Source organism: Octodon degus, unplaced genomic scaffold, assembly GCF_000260255.1.
Source record: "Octodon degus isolate 3935 unplaced genomic scaffold, OctDeg1.0 scaffold00103, whole genome shotgun sequence".
NCBI lineage: Eukaryota > Metazoa > Chordata > Mammalia > Rodentia > Octodontidae > Octodon > Octodon degus.
Window position 1 is genome coordinate 3785207 of NW_004524679.1, and position 20784 is coordinate 3805990.

The following is a 20784-nucleotide window of genomic DNA, read 5'->3' on the forward strand; positions in this document are numbered from 1 at the left end:
TGAAATGCATATTGTATGAAATAAAAATCAATCTTTGAGGATGATGGATGGAATGTTGTGGTTTAGATAGAAAATGTCTCACCTCCAAATATTTGTTTCATAGGCGATTGGATCAGAGGGATGCTACACTCATAAGGGTATTTATCTGAAGAAGGCTGTTAGCAGATGGGGCCTGATGGGAGGTGGATCACTGAGGGAGTGACCTGGAAAAATGTATTCTTGTCCCCAGTTCCTCCCTTCACTTTCTGTCATAAGGCTATCATTGGCTCAGCACTTCTTCCTCCACCATGACTCTGCAATACTGTTTCTGCCTTGAAGCAAGATGACCATGACTGAAAATATAAATCAAGGTAAACTTCTTTAAGTTGTGCGTGCCAGGTATTGTGTTCCAATGACATGAACGTGAATAAAACCATATGTATTACTTTAATAATTTAGCACGGTCTGTAAGTGTGTGACTTTTTCTTTTTGCTAAATATTTGTTGTTGTATTCGATTTCAAGATGAAATAATTTTTCCAGTGATTACAGACAATGGTTTTAATTGTTTCTTACTGGAGAAATGACTGTCACTTCACTAATTTGCAGACTGAAGTATTTTCTTGATAACTTCTAATTATTGTACATTTTCACGGTAAATTCTTTCAATTCCTTTCTCTTATGTTTAAAAAGTAGTCTTAAGGGCCGGCCAGATAGATCAGCAGTTTAAACCTCCTGCTTAGGCAGATGCAGGGGCTAAGGGTTCAATCCCCCACCTGCTGTGCCAGCCTCACCCCTGGAACATGCTGAGATGGCAAATAAGACTGGGCATGGTGGCATATGCCTGTAATCCCAGCACTTGGGAGGCTGAAAAATAGGAGGATAACTATGAGTCCGATCTGTGTAGTGAGACCCTGTAGACCCTGTAGTAAATAGATAAAAAAGTAAAAGATAAAAAAATAAAAAGTAGTCTTAAAGTGTAGTACAACTGAGAAACTATCAAGTTACACTAATAACCTAGCAGTATACTAAAGGACTTGTTATATTTGCTTGATGAATGTATATAACTTATAATGAATTATACAATCAGCTGAGTTTAATAGAAGCAGACATCCACAAAAGATTTAAATCCATAAATGATCGAGGAAGATCAGGTATAAAATGTTAGAAATTTGCAGCCTTTTATTTAGTATCCAGAGAACGCCAGTATAATATAACACGGTATCTTGAGAATTTTTGCTCACAGAGTTTTAACAAGAACAAAAATAAATATAATATTTATGTCATCTTTGGCATGTTGTAAATTCAAAAACATAGCCATTACCTTAGCAGCACTATTAAGAAACATAAAAGTGCACTACTAGATTTGGTCTCATATGATAAAAAATAGAGTACAATGAATGAAAAATTCAAAGCAGAAGGAACCGTGCTTTAAGGAAAATAACTGTAAAATAAATAATGGTATAAAGTCAGTAGTATATTCAACTAAGAAAATACAGTTTTCTTAACATGGGGGTAAAAATTTGTTCAATTGCATCTTTTGCATTTTAATTATACCATGAATCAAATGTATACACAATTTCTATTTACATTATTTCTGTATTGAGAAATGCAGTGGGTTATGAGTCAATATAATATTTCTATATTAGAAAATATAGGAAGTCAAAAGTGCTTGGGAAATATTGTTTAACCAATTTTTAAAATTGCTGCTATATTAATCTATGCTCTCTTTTCATAAACCCTATGTCACAGGTACTTATTTTAAAGATCAAATACAGCAAAACCATATTTCTTATTTTTGTATTATGAAATTTAATGCAAAATAAATTTTATTTCCAAATCATTCTGGCATTTGACTATTTAAAACATTATTATAGCTTTAAAAGTGGTGTTTTTTAAAAATAAGACTGCTTTCCTGCGTTTAAAAATAGTTTTATCAACTTAAAAAAAAATCCTTGAGAGTTCTCCTATAAGTTGTATCAATTTCAGAGACAACAAATATGAAGACAAATCAAATGTAACCAGAGTAATATCGGTCAATAGATAAGATAAAAGAAAATAATCCAAAGGGTCACATCACATCTATTAAGAAACTGATTCCCTTAATACATACATTCTCTAGAAATGTCCCACATAAAATGAGATGTTTAATAAAAATCTTCTGAAGATTAAATTAGTTCTCATAACTGGATAAGTAGAGTGAAGCAAAATGGTGCAGAAAAGTACTATTGTCTAAGGTTCACAAATGGAAATAATAACAAATCCTAACATGGAGATTTTATATATATATATATATATATATATATATATATATATTCATATTCTTTTCTTTTTAGGCATAATTGAAAGGTACATAATTAGCCAATACAATGTAAGTTATCTTGCATTTATGAATTATAAAATTACTTTTACTTCTTTTACATAACTCAGAAGAACTAATGCATATAATTAAGACACAATGTATCTTCAAGCACAGTTCCCCCATATATTAGCAATAAACTGATTTTCAAGTGATCAAACATTATAATTTTACTCAAAATCATATGATACACTTCACTATTGTAAGACTAAATCCAGAAACAGCATATGCATGAGTACAATATATGTTATGCATGTCAAAACTGCCAGAAAAAGCTTAAAAATGTAAAAACACTTCTAAATTTTAATAGTTAGCTGGCCAATCTATATTTATTGTGGCTTGCATTGTTGTTGCTGACTAACATTATGATACATAGGATCTTTACTTCCTATAATGTAGAAAGAGGATCCATGGCTAGTTTGTATTCAAACTTCCTGTGCTTTTTTTTTTTTGACAATACATTGAACAGTGGGGTAAAAGGCCTTATATTATAAAAATCATGTAGGATGGTAACTAGCAAGACAAACAAATATGAGCTTAGCAACTCGTAAAGAAGTGACTAGTAGTTCCTGCCTCCCTTCACACCATTTCTGCATATACATTCATTATTTATAATATTTGGAGGATTTTTAAAAGAAAACACAGATTGAATCATACAAAGGAAGAAACTGTGCAAAAAAGGTATTATTTTACTAGAAATGCTGACCCTGGGATCTACTGTGTAGGTTCCTTTTCCAAAGTATATCTTCACTGAAGATATAATTGTATTTAAAATTATTCTCATTTTGATTTGTTGCCTGAAACTCCTACAACTAGAAATTTATCTATATAATGGATATTTTCTGTGTTAAATGTTGATTGTCTCTTAGTCACTGATATAAAAATGTGAAATAATTAACTGATATAACGTTATTTACCTTAGGTAAAAATTGCTGTCCTAAATAATGGAAGTCCTGCTTTGGGGAAGGAAAAAGGAGCAAAATTATTTTGGACAGAGACTCTTTCTTGGGAGAGTCTGTGAGGTGCTCAACAGGGATAGTGTGAGAGTGTTGGAAAGCAAGAACAAAGAGTAAACAATACCAAGAACAAACTTTGCTTTGCCTAAATGGTAGTATTTGAAGTGAGCCTTAGAGCCCAAGTTATGTGAGTATATTCTTGCATTCATGAAAGGCCTATTTCTCTCAGGATACTATTCAATATATGAAAAGAAAATCCTGTGTACAGTACTCTTTTAACGTGTTGTTTTACTGGGAGAGACTTTATAAACACCAAGCATCTATTCTAACCAGAGGAACTATAAAAAAATGTTTTACTATATTCACCAAAACCAATGTTTAAGCATTCCTTCATCTAACAAAATAGGCTATTTTGATCTTTATGAAAGGATTGAAACCATTGTTTTCTGCAGGACATCACAGTCATCAGTACTGCATTCTAATTTAATTTTCTTGCTAACAAAGATTTTCTGAGTTTACACTTAATAATATGTGCTTCAAGGAAAAAGATTATTGATCTGAGCTTTAGGGTCATAAACTGTTAAGCCTCTATGAGTAAATCTTGCGTTCTTTGAGAAATGTTAATTTAATACAATTTCTCTTGTAGAACAATAAAAAACTCAAAACTATGATATCAGTATATACTATCAAAACAGTTAACCAGAAAGAAAAACAATACAAAATAACTCTTCGTGAATACATTAGAAACCACAGTGAAAGTTCTAGAAAGAATATTTTCAGTGGTCAAGTATTTATATAGCCCTCATAAAAATGTTCCATTTAAATCTTCATTTGTTAACTATAAAGTTCTAGCCAAAAAAGGACTATGATTAGGCATCTGAGTGTCTTCTACAAAGTGACAGTATACTTTGAAACTTTCCTATATAATATTTTGTACCCTCACTACTACTGCTATGCTAGCATGCTTGAATTTTCCAGCAGAAAACTTTCTTCACAACTATTGTTAACATGCCTGTGTGTTTTATGCATTATCAAAACACATTGGATAATAATAAGAAATCGTGGTATTCATTCCTTACTTTTCAGAGCGTTTCATGATAGGAGTGTATGGCATGACTGCTTTAAGCAAATTAAATTAAAATCAAGATCATCTACTTTTAAAATTACTGATTATAAAAAAATTGAGGTCCTTTTGTGATCATATTTCACTTTCCAGTTTTATACCTTCTAATGTTATTTCTTGAAAAACATACATGGAAATAGTATATACCCTGAAAAGTTCAATATCAAAATTATAATCTTGAGTTTGATTGATCTATTTTGATAGGAAGAGGGCACACAACACAAACAAGATAATGACTTCAGGAAAATAAATCAAAGTATATGGATAAAAATGGTTACATGCAAGTAGTTAATGTAATAAAGGAAAATGAGGAAAGAAAATGCCACTTTGAAAAATAAAAATCCAGAAACTACCATACCAGCCTCTTTCTAAACAATGTTTTCACATGGCATTAGATGTTTTCTAGTGTCTTTCAACCTCAAAAGTAGAATACATACATTTAAATATTACATTCAGGAAACGACTTTGTGCATGGGATATAGATTACATTATAAAGAGAATATGTATAGTTTCATTTATTAAATACCAAAGATACATGTCTTCTAGCCTAAATCATATACTCAGTAATCACTTTCTGTGAGCTAAGCAAAATAAAATCCACAGCAAATAGTACATGTATCTCACACACAAGTAGCTCTCTTACATTCACTAGACAAAACTCATATTCTCCAGTTTATATTCATGAATTCTTTCTGTCAGTAATAGTAGTCATGGCATTTTCTTGAACAACACAAAATGATTCTTTAAAATTTCAGCATTCAGAGAAAATGATGCATATTACAAAGTGGTTCTAAATAATTTGTAGTAAGATGTTCTGGTCAGATATTTATAAATATTACTTTTAAATGTGGTCAAATTTTATGTAGGTTATTAATATTACTTCTTATTTAAATGCTAACTTATTTTCTTGAAGTATAATTATTATGTGGCAATGTCTAAAGTTCACTAAGCTATATTATGCTGTATCATATGTGTTGAGTGCACAAGTGCATTATAGTTAAACTTCACCCAAGTAAACAGGATTCCAAGTAAATCCATATGCTACAGTATAATTCAAAGCACATGGACATCAAGAAAAAAAAACAGTGCAGCTCATGATAAATGAGTACACAATGACTGATGCTAATTGGCTAACTTGAAAGTCAACATACATAATGCCAGAAAGTGCCAACAGTATGTATTTTATTTTCAAAGGCTTACCTGGGCATATTAAGAAGATTACAAGAGCAGTAAAAAGACTCTGGCTAAACAATCAATCATTGGACTATAATTCCTTTATATGTAAACTGTTAAAAGCCTATGTAAACCTTTTTAGATGTGGCCATTTATGGTTAATATACAGAACTTCCTATAGAGATTATTGGTGATTTAAATCTTGTGGAGGAACTTTGGCACCAATCATATCAGCAATTTGTATTTTAGCACAAATTTATCTTGTTCTGGCACCAAAGTACTATGACTACATTTTAGTAACTAGAGAAAGTCAAATAAATTGCATCCTTTGGTTGTGCATAACAAGCTTATACGGTACAGTACTTGATTTTTTCTAAAGAAAGAAAAAAGGTATTTCAGAATTTGATATTAAAAATACTGACATTGCTTGGCATTATGCTATAAGCATTTTCATTACTATTAGTGAATTCATAATTACCATATGAAACAGAAAAACACTAACAAAGTAACTTCATTTGAAAGGAATTTTAGAAGCTAGTATGCAGAGACCAATTATATGCTTAAATAAATACTTGGACACTACTGTAAAACAACATATTATGAATATTATGGACCTGTGCATGTTTTTTAAATCTTACTTGCCCTAAAAAGGGGAATTAAATAGAATATTCAAGTAATATAACAGAATATAATGCCTTCGATATGAAATTAGAAAAAGCCATGTTTAATTTTCTCTTCATCCAGGTTAGCTGAGGAACAATGCAAATCTTACAAGCCAGTTGATGTTCGCTTTTTCATGCTCCGTCTCTGAGCTAGACTTGAAGCAGCAACAGGCTCTAGGATTGGTTGAAAAGTCTTATGCATCAGGGCAGAATATGTGGCAACCACAGTTCCCTTAAATAACAAAAAAACAACCAGGTAAGCAACAATCTCTGTGATAAGAAACAAAACAAACAAAACACAAAAACCTACATTATATCATGATCTATGTTTTTGGAACCAAAATTTCCAGAGAAAAATAAATAAGTATATTCACAGTGCTGATACAGCCTTGACAAATCCATACTTGATTATTATCTATTTTTCACTTAATAAACCATGTTTCTTACAAAAATTCTTAATCTTAAAATCTAGGTTCAATGACAATGGATATAGGAACTGGTATGAATGGTTATAATGTAGTAACTAATAAAAATTTTTGCTTCCATCTGGAACTTACATTTAGTACACTCCTAGCCAAGGTATCAATCAAAAGAAAGGCAAGTGAAAGTGAGGTATTTTTGTATTGTCATAAGGAAATCAATTGTGGGGCCATGGAGACAGCTCAGTAGAATAAGTGCTTGCCTGACAAGCACAAAGGCCTGAGTTTAATCCTTGGTTCCAACAAACAAAAAAAAAGAAAGAAAAGAAAATCAATAGTAAGAAAGTAAAGAAGAGTACATGATTGCTATTTAAAAGAAAACCAAAATACAAAATAATTATCTTTAAGAAATAAAGGTATTCAATCTCCAGTTCCAACAACAAGAAAAGTGATTTAATGCAATTACTTAAGCATCCTTAGTGAAGATCATATGAAAAATTCACTAGGTATCAAGTATTTAGAAGTCACATACAAGCATATTTGTTTTACCTTAACCACATGTGATGTATCATTATTTTTTGGCTGATCATTGGGCAGCCGGTCTCTGTGGGCCATCCATGAGTGTTTTAATATTTGTTGAGTAGTGTACCGTTGATGTGGGTCCACATGAAGCATGTGAGACAGCAAATCCTAAATGAAAAAGAACAATTCATAAAAACATTTACAATATTTTTTTCAAAAAGAAAATATCAGTAACATTGTAATCTGACTATTACTTAGGAAAAACAAATTCTATGCTGCACAGCTATCTGTCAAAACAACTTAAGTCATATTTTCTGATAGACTAAATCTTTATTTATTGTTTTTCAGATCAGAGGATAGCACATTTCTGGAGCCAGGGTATTGTTAATGATAGAGGAGGAAAGTGAAAAGTGAGAGGTGTTAACCTGCAACACACTAGATAGTCAAGAGGAGATAAGAGCTACTCAACTTGGCTGGCAATCTGGGTCCCAAAGTATAAAGGTTTAACAAGGAAGGGAAGGACCCATGTAGTTAATTATTGAAAACTAGGAGCTTCTTGCAAAACATACTGAAGAAAGCAAAACATAAAATCCAACATTATCATCTGCTTTCTAACACTGTACAGAAATGAATCTCATGTTTTTCTTTAATCACAGTAACTAAGAATATGCCCATTCAATATATTTTATAATTAGAATGCTGTGAACTCAACATAGCCTCATAGTAATGCTCTATTTTAAATATACTCCTATATTGTGCAATTCCTTTAAGTAAACTATCCCAACTATCATTTAGAAATAGTAAACTTTCCTTAACAAGTATTTTCAATTTGAAAACAAAATTATTATTACAAATTTTCATAACTATCAAAAGCACTAAAATAAAAGACAAAATAGTAATATCAAATTCTAAATAACATCATTGGCTAAAACTATGTAAGGGAGCAGAATAAACAAAACAATCTACGAGAAAAATGACATATGCTGAAGTAAATGTAAAATTAATATTACATATGATAATGAATGATTTCAATATAACAGACCTATGTGATAATCATAAGAATTCAAATAGTACTACTATATAGTCTATCAATTCCACTACTGTGAACAAATACTAAGGAAATGGGACAAATATCTGAAAAAAAATACACTCCCATGTTGACTGTAGCATTAGTTATACCAGCCAAGTAATGGAACCACCTAAGGGTACATTAGTGAATAAATAGGTAAAAGAAAATCTGGTACATACACAATAGAATAATATTCAGCCATAAAAAACAATGAAGTCCTCCCACCTGTGACAACATGGATGAAACTGGAGGATTCTATGACAAGAAAGGCAAGGAGTGAAAGAGACATTATCATATGAACTTGTTACACTGAATTTTAAAAAGTTGATCTCATAGAAAGTGAGAGTAAAATGGTATTACCAGAGGCTGGAGAACATCCCTGGAAAGGAAGGATGGGAAAGGGTGATTGTTGCATAACAACTGTAGCAAAAAGCTGTAGTGTGCTACTGCACAGTAGAGTGCATCACAGATAGACAATGAATGCTGCACTTTCAAAGCAAGAAGAAATGGTTTTCAGTTTTTATCACAAAAATGATACATATTTGAGGAGTTAAATATTTACCCTGAATCAAATACTGCACAACGTATACATGCATTGAAACATTACATTATAATTAATAGGTAAAATTTTGATGACAGTTAAGTAACTGCATCAAAAGATAAATTTCAGTACTCCAAGGACTTCTGCTTGTCAAGATACAGTACCAAGGACTAGATTTACCTACTATTCCCAATCTTGAAATCAAACACCAAAGATCAACAAAAATAATGAAACAGTTTTGAGGAAATCAGATGTTACTCAATGAAAGAAATAACCTCTAAGAAATGGGAAGCAAATCAGGTACATGATAATTGCCCTACTTTATCACCTCTAGAGTTTTCATGATGCTGTTCAGGTAAGGGAAACCCAGCCAGAGGCTGTAGGTTTGAGCTGAGGTGCTAGAACTAAGAGGCACTCAAGGCAGTTAGAGTCAGCAAGAAAGAGTAAGAGAGACACAAGAAGAAAATAGAATTATATTCTGTGGAGGATTTCACTCAGGAATAGATATTACCATTAATAAATACATGTTTGAAAAAGATGAAGGTCTCAAGAAGAACTGTCTAGGGGCCCTGCTCATTAGCACAACTGTTTAAGTGCCTGCTTAATCAAAGAAGTGAGTTTAAGGATACTGTGGTTTGATCCCCAGATCCTCATGCCTAACCAGACTTGCACTTAAGGCATCCTGATCCTGCGCCCCCCCCCAAAAAAAAAAAAATCCAAGAACTGTCTAAAATGGTTAGAGGAAAACATGAACTAATAATGCAGGGTAGGTTTTATACAATTGTTTAAGTAATAAATCAACTCAAAAGGTATTTAGTTTCAGAGAAAAAACTTATTACTATGATCTTTTAGATCATAATTGTTGAAAATATTATTTTTAAACTTTTTTGATGTAATCTATGTGGTTTTAGAGAAGTAGGAACAAGGGATATTATGAAAAAAGAAAAAAAATAATGTAAAGTGTGGAACTATGTTCTAACTAACTAGATTGAAAAACCTCATAATTCATAAAGACTTTGATAGAGTAGTTGGAAGAATCTTGCTTGAATAGTAAAAAGTCCTATATTACACATTGTTTTAGTCTTCCTTATAAAAATCTTAAAATAAGACCTAGAATAAAGCTCAAGATATTAAATGGGAGTACAATCCTTGGTGTCCAGTACTCACCAAGATAAAACCAGTGTGTTCCATCTTATGCATATAGCAAGTGTTCAAAACTTGCAGAAAAGTACAATGAAAAGAAAAATTGAAAGTAAAAGTAAATCAAAACTGACCTACAAACTGACACGGATAGAATTAGTAGATAAGGACATTAAAAGCCTTCTTATAAATTTGTTCCAGGTATTTAAATGTGAAACAGAAACACAGAAGATAGACAAAGACATAAAAATCTGGAAATGAAAATTAAAATACAAGTTTAAAAATTATATTAAAACTATCGAAACAGATTGGTGAAGACAGCAATAGAATGTATTCAAAAAGAATCAGAGGATGAAACAGGCAAAAGAACAGAGCATCAGTTAGCTGAGGGAGAACATCAAGTAGCCTAGAATATATGTAAATTGGATGCCTAGGAAAAAAGCGGACCAGATAACATAATTCAAGAAATAGTAATCCCAAATTTGGTGAAAACCTAAATCCAAAAAGCTTATTGAGCCCAAATACCAGAAAAAAAGATAGAAAATTTATGTACAAGCAAAGCAAAACCAAATTGCTTAAAACTCACCACTCAGAGATAATCTTGTAATAACAAAAGAAAGAAAAAAATGTTACATAGAGTGAAAGTTAAGGATAAAAAATGATGCAGGACTCTGGTGAGCTGCTAAGCTGTGGGCCCAGTGTATGCAGGTGTGGAGCTTTCTGAGTGCTTGGTCCAAACATTTAAGAACTTTGGAGGAGTCTGGGCAGCCCATGAGACTCTGGTGAGCTGTGTTCCTTGATGCCCAGTATGTAGGCATGAAGACTGTGATGGTGCTGCTCTAACCTTTTAAAACTTTAAGAGGATTCCAGATGGCCCATGGAATCCTGGTGAATCCAGCCCACACACACCACCTATACTGAAGCTTACTGAGTATCAGGCAGTCATTCATTTGAGCATTGAGAGCCTTGTTGAGGCCAACCCTACTACAGTGTAAACATTACTGACCCACACCTCACCATTCTCCCACCACTGCTAAGTCTGGGTGATTACTGGAAGCTTAAAAATTGCCAAAATGCAGGAGTGAAAGGCAATCTCAATCTTCCAGCCCACCGAGAACAAATCCAGGAGATAAATACATATCTGACCTTGGAAATCACACACTAGAAATTTGTGAAATGATACCAACTGAAGTATGGAAACAAGTCTATCAGGCTAGAGAAGAAATAAGATCAAAAATAAATCTCTTAGGTCCAAAAAGAAGTGACAACAATTGTGAAATAATTGTTCAGCACAGCTAAAGAAGACAGATTAAAAACAAAACCAAAAAAAAAAACAGGGGCCAGCTAGATCACTCAGTAGAATAAGCATTTCCCTGGCAAGTGCAAGGGTCTGAGTTCAATCTCCAGTTCTGCAACAAACAAACAAACAAACAAACACCACAGAGAATAATAGAATTTTTTTTTTTTGCAGAATTGGGGATTGAACTCAGGGCCTTGTGCTTGCCAGGCAAGCACTTATTCTACTGAGCCATCTCCCCAGTCCCAACAATGGAAAATTGATGGAAACACGGAGCAACACAGGAACGAATTAGAATGCATGAATCAAAATGAAATAGATATCCAGAAACTAACAAACTTCATTGAAATCTGGCACAACTGCTTGAACAAAATTGAAGATAGACTTTCAGACCTCGAAGACAGTGGTGTAATCAATGCACAAGGAAATATCTCTTAAAACTAACAAGGAACCAGGAAATAACCATTCAGCATTTACAAGATGACACAAAGAAAATTAATCTAAGAATAAAAGGTGTCAATGAAACAGCAGGACATAACACAAATGACATAAAAAGACTATTTGCATAAGTACTAGCTGAAAATTTTCCAAACATGAGAAAAGAACCTGACAATACAGTTAAGTGGGGCATATAGAACTCCACACAGCCATAATAAAAATAAATCAAACCTAGACACATAATAATCAAGATCTCAGAAATTCAGCCAAAAAACAGAATATTAAAAGCTTCTAGAAAGAAGAAATAAATCACCTACAATGGAAAGCCAATCAGAATCATGGGAGAGTTCTCAATACAAACCATTAAAAAATAAATAAATAAATCAAGAAGAACTTGGAGTGAAGTATTTCAGGTCCTGGAAGAGAATAACTTCAAACCCAGACTGATGTATTCTGCAAAATTATCTATCAGACTCAGTGGTGACATTAAGATCATTCCATGATAAAGGAAAACCTGCGAGGAAGACAGATCAGAAGTCTAAGCGCCTGACTGGCAACCACAGGACTTAAGTTCCAACCACTGTGCCACATGCCATGTTGGTCCCACATCAAGCCAGCCACTGAAACTGGGTGTGGTGGTGCACACCTGTAATCCTAGCACTGGGGAGGCTGAGACAGGAGGACTACTAGGAGTCTGAGCTGTGTATCAAGAACCTGCACCAAGTAAATAAATAAAAGATTAAAAAAAGAAAAGAAATTCATGACCACCGAACCAACTCTATAATGAGTACTTATAGATATTTTAGAAAGACACAAAAACAACCACAGCTTCAAGAGCAACAGAAAGGATCCACCACACAGAAAGTAATTAACAACAGATAAAAAGTAGGTAATCTATAGCAGGAAAACAACATGACAAAGATAAGCCAATACACATCAGCTAAAACCATCCACGTAAGTGGCCTCAATTCACCAATCAAAATAGTCTAATAGAGTAGATTAAGAAACAAAATACAACAATATGTTGTATACAAGAACAATGTTTAACTCAAAAGTAAATTCACATACTGAAAGTCAAAGGATGGAAAATAATTCTCCATGCCACAGGAAACCAGGCAAAAGCAGGGGTAGCTATCCTGGTTGCTAACAATATCAACTTTAAATGAAAAGTCAGCCAAACAGATAAAGTCACTACATACTTTTTAAGGGAAAACTGAAAGAGGAAGAGAAAACAATTATAAATATGTATGTACTTAATGTAGAAACACTCACCTACATAAGACAAATCTTAATAGTCAAGAAAAATCAAATGAGCAATAACACAATCATAATGGGGGACTTTAATATGTCACTGTCAAAAGCAAATAGATCAAGTAGGCAAAAAATCAGCAAAGATAAAGAACTAAAGCAAACTTATGAAGAAATAGACTTAGTAGAACTTCACAGTGTTATATCGTTCCACAACAGAATACACATTTTTCTCACTTGCACATGGAATGTTCTCCCAAATAGATCATTTGCTAGCACACAGAGCATACTTAAGTAAATGCGAAGAAATTGGAATTACCCCATGTATATTATATGACCACAGTGCAATGAAACACGAAATTATTGAAAAAAGAATCTACAGAAACACAATAAACACATGGAAGTTAAATAACAACCTCCTAAACAAACAGGGGGGCACAGAAAAAATTAAAAAGAAATTTAAAAATACTTACAATCAAAGGAAAATAAAGATAAAACTTAACAAAACCTGTGGAATAAACTGAATGTTGTCGTAAGAGGAAAATTTATAGTGATAAATTCACACATTAGGAAAACAGAACAAAATCAAACAATCTTATACTGTACTTCAATCTAGAAAAAGAAGAGCAAGTCAAGACCAAAGCCCAAAGAAGACAGGAAATTATAAAGATTTGAGTAGAAATTAATGCAACTGAGACAAAGAAAACAGTACAAACAGTAAATGAATCAAAGAGTTGGTTTTTTTTAAAGAATAAATAAAATTGATGAACCCCTAGACAATCTAATCAAAAAAGGAAAGAAGAAACCCAACTTCATGCATTAAGGAATGAAAAGGGTAAAATCACTAAAGACTATAAAGAAATTCAGAGGATCATCAATAAGTACTTTCAAAACTTTACTCTCACAGGACAGAAAACACAGGAAATGGACAGTGTCCTATATACATAAAAAATGCCAAAGCTGAGTCAAGAAGATATACAAACTCTGAGTAAATCAATAATGGGAAACAAAAAATGAAAATGTAATAAAAACCCTAACAACAAAGTAAATTCCAGGTTCTGATGGATTCACAGCTGAAGTCTACAAGAAACTTAGAGAAGATATAATGCTAACTTTTCTCAAAATCTTCAATGAAATTGAAAGGGAAGCAATTCTCCTAAATTCATTCCTGGAGGCAAATATTACTCTCATTCCAAAATCAGAGAATGCTTCAGCTAAAAAAGACAACTACAGGCCAATCTCTCTAATGAATATAGATGCAAAAATGCTCAATAAAATACTAGCAAAGAGAATTCAGCAAATCTTCAAGATAGTTATGCGACATGACTAAGTTGGATTTATCCCAGGAATATAGAGATGGTTCAACACATGCAAATCCATAAATGTAATACACCACATCAATAGGGCCAAGAACACAAACTATATGATCATGTTGAAATTCAGGAAAAGCTTTTGACAAAGTCAAACACTCATTCATGATAAAAACCCTACATATAATTGGAATAGCTGGTCTATATCTCAACCTGATAAAACCCATGTATGAGAAACCAAGAGCCAACATCACACCAAATGCGCAAAAAATGAAATCTGTCACTTTAAAATCAGGTAAAAGACAAGGATGTGCACTGGTTTGAGGCATATTCAATATATATTTGCAAACATTGGCAGAGCAATTAGACAAGATAAATAAAAGGAATAAAGATTTCAAAAGGAGAAGTGAAACATATGATTATTTGCAAATGACATAATACTCTACATAGAGGATCCCAAAAACTGCTCCAAGAGTCTTGTACATTTAAGCACCAAATTCAAGAAGGTAAAAGCATAAAAATTCAACACTCAAAAATCAGTAGCATTATTGTATACAAACAATGAACACAATGAGAGCAATTAAGGAAACCATGGCTTTCATAATAACATCCTAAGAAATGAAATACTTAGGAATGAGTCTCACAAAGGAAGTAAAAGATTTATACCATGAAAATTACAGTACTCTGCGAAAAGAGATTGAGGAGAATCTGAGAAAATGGAGATAGTCTATGCTCCCGGATAAGAAGAACCAACACTGTCAAATTGTCCATACTCCCAAAATTGTTACACTGATTCTATGCAATTAAAATACAATTAGTATATCTCACAGAACTAAAGAAAACGTTCCTCAAATTCATTTGAAATCAGAAGAGACCCAGAACATCAAAAGCAATCCTGAGAAACAAAGGAAAGGTAGAAGGTATCACAATCCCTGACCTGAAATTAGCTACTGTGATAAAATCAGCATTGTACTGGAATAGAGACAGACCTGAAGATCAATGGAACAAATTAGAAGAGACAGAAACAACTACAAACACACTCAACCTTCCTGTCTTTGATAAAGGGGCCAAACATGTTCACTGGAAGAAAGATAACTTCTTTAATGAACAGTGCTGGAAATACTGGCTTTCCACAGCCAAAGTCTAAAATCAGACCCATATCTATCACCATGCACTAAACTAAAGTCAAACTATATCAACGATTTAAACATTAAAACAGAAATACTAAATCTTCTGGATGAAAATATAAGTGGAAATCTTAAAACCATAGGGTTAGTTTGGGTTCAAGAACAAACACAAAACTGCATGGGGAATACTTCAAAGCATCAACATCTGAGATCTCATCTTTTTGAATAGTTTTTGCACTTCCAATGAAATCTCCAACAGAGTGAAAAGAATACCCGCAAACTGGGCAAAAATTATAGCCAACTGACCATCACAAAAGTCCTTCTATCTAGAACACATAAAGAATTTAAAAAAATCAGGCCCCCCAGATTCAGAGACCCAATCCATAAATAGCCATTTGAGATGAATATACATGTATCAGATGAAGAAAGACAAATGGCAAGTAACTACATGAAAAAATGTTCAATGTCATTATTCATTTGAGAAATACAAATTAAAACAACATTCATACCAGAAACAATGGCTAACATAAAGAAGTCAGCCAATAGCAAAGGTTGGTGGGGCTGCTGGGATAAAGGAACTCTTCTCTACTGTTGTAGAGAAGTGCAGACTGGTACAACCACTATGGGAATCAATGTGGACATTCCTTAATAAGTCTGGATTGGAGGTCCCTTACAGGCCAGCTATTCCCTTCCTGGATATTTTTCCAGATGAACTGAAAACATACCACAGTGATATATGTGCACCCATGTTTATAGCAGTGCAATTTATCATAGCTAAATCTTGGAAGCAAACCAAATGCCCATCAACTGAGAAATGTATAAAGAAGAAGTAGTGTTTTTATACAATGATATATTATTCAGATAGAAAAATGGGTAAATTTGAGGCTTTAATCAATAAATGGATGCAACTAGAGACCATATTCAAATTGATGGAACTATAGACCATATTCTTAAGTAAAACAGATCAGGCCTGCATGTGCAAACATCATATTGTCTTCTTAGTGCGAACACCTGAAAGAAAAAATGGGATCTGAAGGGTCCAGTAAATACTGGGAAAAGGGAATAAACTTATTCAAAAGGAAAGAGTTACTAAGTTCAGGACAAGGACAGGAGAGGGAGTGGGGGCAAGACATATATTTATGTATGTAAGCAGGATGGTTTGGATAACTGTACTGTGCACTTTTGCTGGTTGATAGAAAAGAGCAGTTAATCATTAATTTGTTTTGTTTCCTTTTTTCAACTGTCTATCCTTTTTCTCTTCTTAATTTCATATATATTTTTCTTTCTCTTTCCAATTTTGTCTGTATATATGGGGTAACATGAACAACTACTTAGAACACAACATCATGCATTACAACAAATAATATGAAATTCATATTATTTTGTTAAGTTAAATTCTGTATCACTTATAATTTTGTCTTAATACTATTTTGTATTCTCTTTAAACAATAAAAAAATTTAAAAAGTTTTATCCTCAGAGTAATTTCAAATTGTAAGAATAATAGTTTAAAATACCTAAACATGTCTTATTTATTTCACTCAAAATATGGTGTCCAGGTATATCTATTTTAAAAAAAAAGTCTCAAATTTATCTTTCTTGACAGTGTAGTACTCATGTATATAAAAAAACACATTTTCTTCTTTCATCTATCCATTGATGGGCATCTAGTCTATTCCCAATATTTACTACAAGTTGTGCTGCATGGGTGTGCATATATCAATTTGGCATATTTTATCTTTTCCCAAAAGATGATAAGAATGGGAGAAGTTGTATGAAATGGAACCTCTAGTTTTAGTTTTATTGAAGATTCTTCATATTTATTTCCATATTGGTGGTACCAATTTACACTCAGAAAAAGTGGAGAAGGATTCTTTTTCCCCACAGGATTGCCAGCATTTATTATTAATTACACGATGATGGCCATTCCAAACTATTTCTCTTGTGTGAGAAACTAAAAGTGCAAACAAGAACCAAAATGGATGATAGATATTGGAGAATACGCAGAAATGTTCAAATAGTAAGGGGGAAAATTGAGGGGGTAGGTGGAAGAGGATGAAGGGAAGGAAATAAAGAGAATAAAAGAAAGAAAATGGAAACAAACCTTTAGTTAATGAGGGAATAGAGTTGAAGCAGAGACCAATAGGAGAAAAGGACAAGTTAATATATATCATGTACAGGTACAAATTCCCTATGATGAATATGACCATTATATACATAAAAACATAATAAAAGTTAACTAAACATAAAACACCTAATGGAAGTAAAACTGTGAATATAAATTTTATATTCAATGAAAACATTTTTTTCTAAAATAAGGTCAAATGTTATTAAGGGTAATGAAAGTTATTTCATACTGGTAAGAGGGACAATTAATCAAGAAGACAAACTTACAAACATTTATTCATATATAAATGGAGTCTCAAAATGCATGAAACCAAAAATCAATAAAATAAACTAATCCACAACAATACATGAAACAACAAATTAGACATCATTACAGAAGCTATAGATATTAACAACATAGTAATGAAGTATTAAAAAATATTTCTGCCAATAAACTGAACAATGAATAACTTCCTTCAAGAAAAAAGAATGTCAATGTTTAATCAAGAAGAAAAAGACTAAATAGGCATGTACACACAGAAGTTTGGAGATAAAAACTGAGAAAATTCCAAGCCAGATGGCTTCAATATTGAATTCTCAGAGACATTTAAGAATAAAACAGGCCGGCCAAATAGCTCAGCAGATTAAAGCACCTGCAAGCAGGCACAGGGGCTGGGGGTTCGATCCCTGGGCCTGCCTTGCCAGCCCTACCCCCAGGGCACACTGAGATAGCAATTGAGACTGGTGGTGCATGCCTGTAATCCTATCCCTTGGGAGGCTGTACACAGGGGCATCACTATGAGTCCGAACTACTAGTGAGACGCTGAACACCCTGTAGAGCCTTCCCTAAAATACAAATAAATCAATAAATAAATAAAAATGAAAATTACTATATTAAGAATAAGTCATTCCAGTTCTAACCCTTTCAGAAATTTAAAGAATAGAAAATATTTCCCAATTGATTTGAGCTATCCATTACCCTGATATCATAACCTGAAAGATGGTACTAGCAAAAAAACAACATATCAATACCTCTCACTCACATATATGTAAAAATTACAAAGTTTTAACAAACTAAAATTCAAGCACATGTAAAGTGCAATCTGTCATGATGACATTTATCTTGGCAAAACTAGCTCAACTTAATATTTGAAAATCAATGTAATTCAGGTGTTTATCAAGGTGATAAAAAGAAAAAAAATCATGTGAGTGTCTCTATGGACACAGAAAAAGATTTTAAGAAAGGACAACATCCAACTTTAAAAATATTTTAATCAATCAGAAACCGGTCAAAGGAACTTCCCTGATTTAATTAAAAGTGTCTATATAAAACCTACAAATAACATAATCCTTAATGGTGAAAAAATAATGCTTTCCCTCTATATCAGGAAGAATTTCCATTTGCTCTACTTCTACAAGAAGTAGAAAATATACTGGAAGTAGAGAATATACTGGAAGTTTTAACTATTCAAACAGAAAAAAGAAAAACCACCTATATTAGGAGAAAAAATTAAACCAAAAATAATCATTAAAAGTATATCACCTATGTTGAAAACTAATGCAATATATAAAAACTTGTAGAATTAAGATGTCCAATGTACGTGTGCCAACTCATGAAAAATTTAAAAATTGCATACTGTAAACATGTATCAATACAATATAATTAAAAAAAACTAAAAAAGTGTATGAGTTCATCAAATTTCCACTATATAAGACTGTTACGGTTTGTGTCTAGTTGTCCCCCCAAAGCCTCATGCAGTCATGGGATGAGGACTTCTAGAGTTTGTGTTAACTCATGATCCACTGGGATCATGTGTGATCCAAGGCTGGGATTATGGGTTTTAGTACTGCTGGGATTACCCATAAGTGGGTAAATATTGGGAAGAACCCATAGGTGTGAGTACTTCCCCTACCCTGGGGCTGGTGATTTACATTACAATGTAAGGTGGGAAGAGAAGCTAGCTGCTTGAGCTGCTGCTACCCCTCCCCTGCTCTCTAGCTCTTTGCCACTGCCATGAAAGGTTGCTTTCTGCCCTGTGCTGCTCTGTGTTGGACCCAGCTGAGTACTGACTGAAACCTCCAGTAACTGTGAGCTAAATAAACCTTTCCTTCCTTCATTTTGAGTGTCGGGTATTTTTCCCAGCAACGAGAGAAAAGTAACTAAGACAAAGACCAATGTTTGAAAAAGAGTTTCACTATGTAATTATCAAATCAAGGAAAAGTGGCAAAGCTGTGCCATTAATTTTTATCATTTCATTATAAGGAATACCTTAACATCCCTTCTTCTTGGTATTTCAGATATATAATGCATTATTTTAGCTATGTATTGTACCAGTAAAATTAAAAATAACCTTATAGAGAAAGCAAATGACAACTGCCATTTTTACACACTAAAAAAAGGGAAATTTGAAAATGAAACATAGAAACAGTACCATTTAAAATAGTATAAAAATCAGAAAACGGAAAGTTTATAGTAAAAGATATGCAAGAATGAAAAATATGGGACACTGTTGAGAACATTAAAAAGACCTATGTAATTTGAGAAACACACTATTGTGTTACATAGAGATCAGATATCTCAATGTTATTAAAATGTAAATTATCCAAAAACTGATCCATAGAACTAGAATTATCCAATCATAATCCTCGCTGGATTTTTTTTAATGGAAATTGAGGTGATTCTGAAATTTATAGATTCAAAAGAACAAGAATAGTAAGAACACACTCCCCACCCAAAAAAATGTATGAAAATCATTGTACGACTAATAGCATAATAGCTCCCGACCACTTACTGATGAAGGATATTTTCCAAGATTCTGGTGGATGCTTGAGTACACATAGCACTGAATGCTAAAGATGCTGTATTTTAATATACACACACATGCATATTATATAAATTTGTCACTACAGAAATTAATGACAGTCATAGAACTTAGCAACTTTTCTTAGCTACTTTTCTCTCATTGATGGAACAATATACCAAAGTTAAATGAGGAAAGGTTTATTTAGCTCAGAATTTGCAGAGGTTTCAGGACATCCTGCCTAGGGTAACTCCAAGGCAGGATAGCACATGGCAGAGGGGCAACTATTCTTGTTGACAGAAGACAGCAAAAACAATGAGAGTGAGAGAGAGAGAGAGAGACAGACAGACAGACAGATACAGAGAGACAGAGAGAGACAGACAGAAGGAGACAGAGAGAGACAGACAGATACAGAGAGAGACAGAGAGAGAGACAGACAGAAAGACAGAGAGAGACAGAGACACACACAGATAAGAGAGAGAGAGAGAGAGAGAGAGAGAGAGAGAGAGAGAGAGAGA

General features: G+C 33.0%; 1 protein-coding gene across 2 annotated transcripts in view; it reads right to left on the reverse strand.

The window, feature by feature from the left end:
- Nucleotides 1–6090: 6090 nt before the first annotated feature.
- Rps6ka6 (ribosomal protein S6 kinase A6) overlaps nt 6091–20784 on the reverse strand; it is a 174661-nt gene continuing 159967 nt past the window's right edge. For both annotated transcript variants that reach the window (XM_004638813.2, XM_023723784.1), the window contains exons 21-22: nt 7219–7359; nt 6091–6482 (exon numbers count right to left, since the gene is read on the reverse strand). In XM_004638813.2, the coding sequence (XP_004638870.1) occupies nt 6357–6482; nt 7219–7359 (267 nt within the window). In that variant the 3' untranslated portion in view covers nt 6091–6356. The remainder of the gene's footprint in view (nt 6483–7218; nt 7360–20784) is intronic.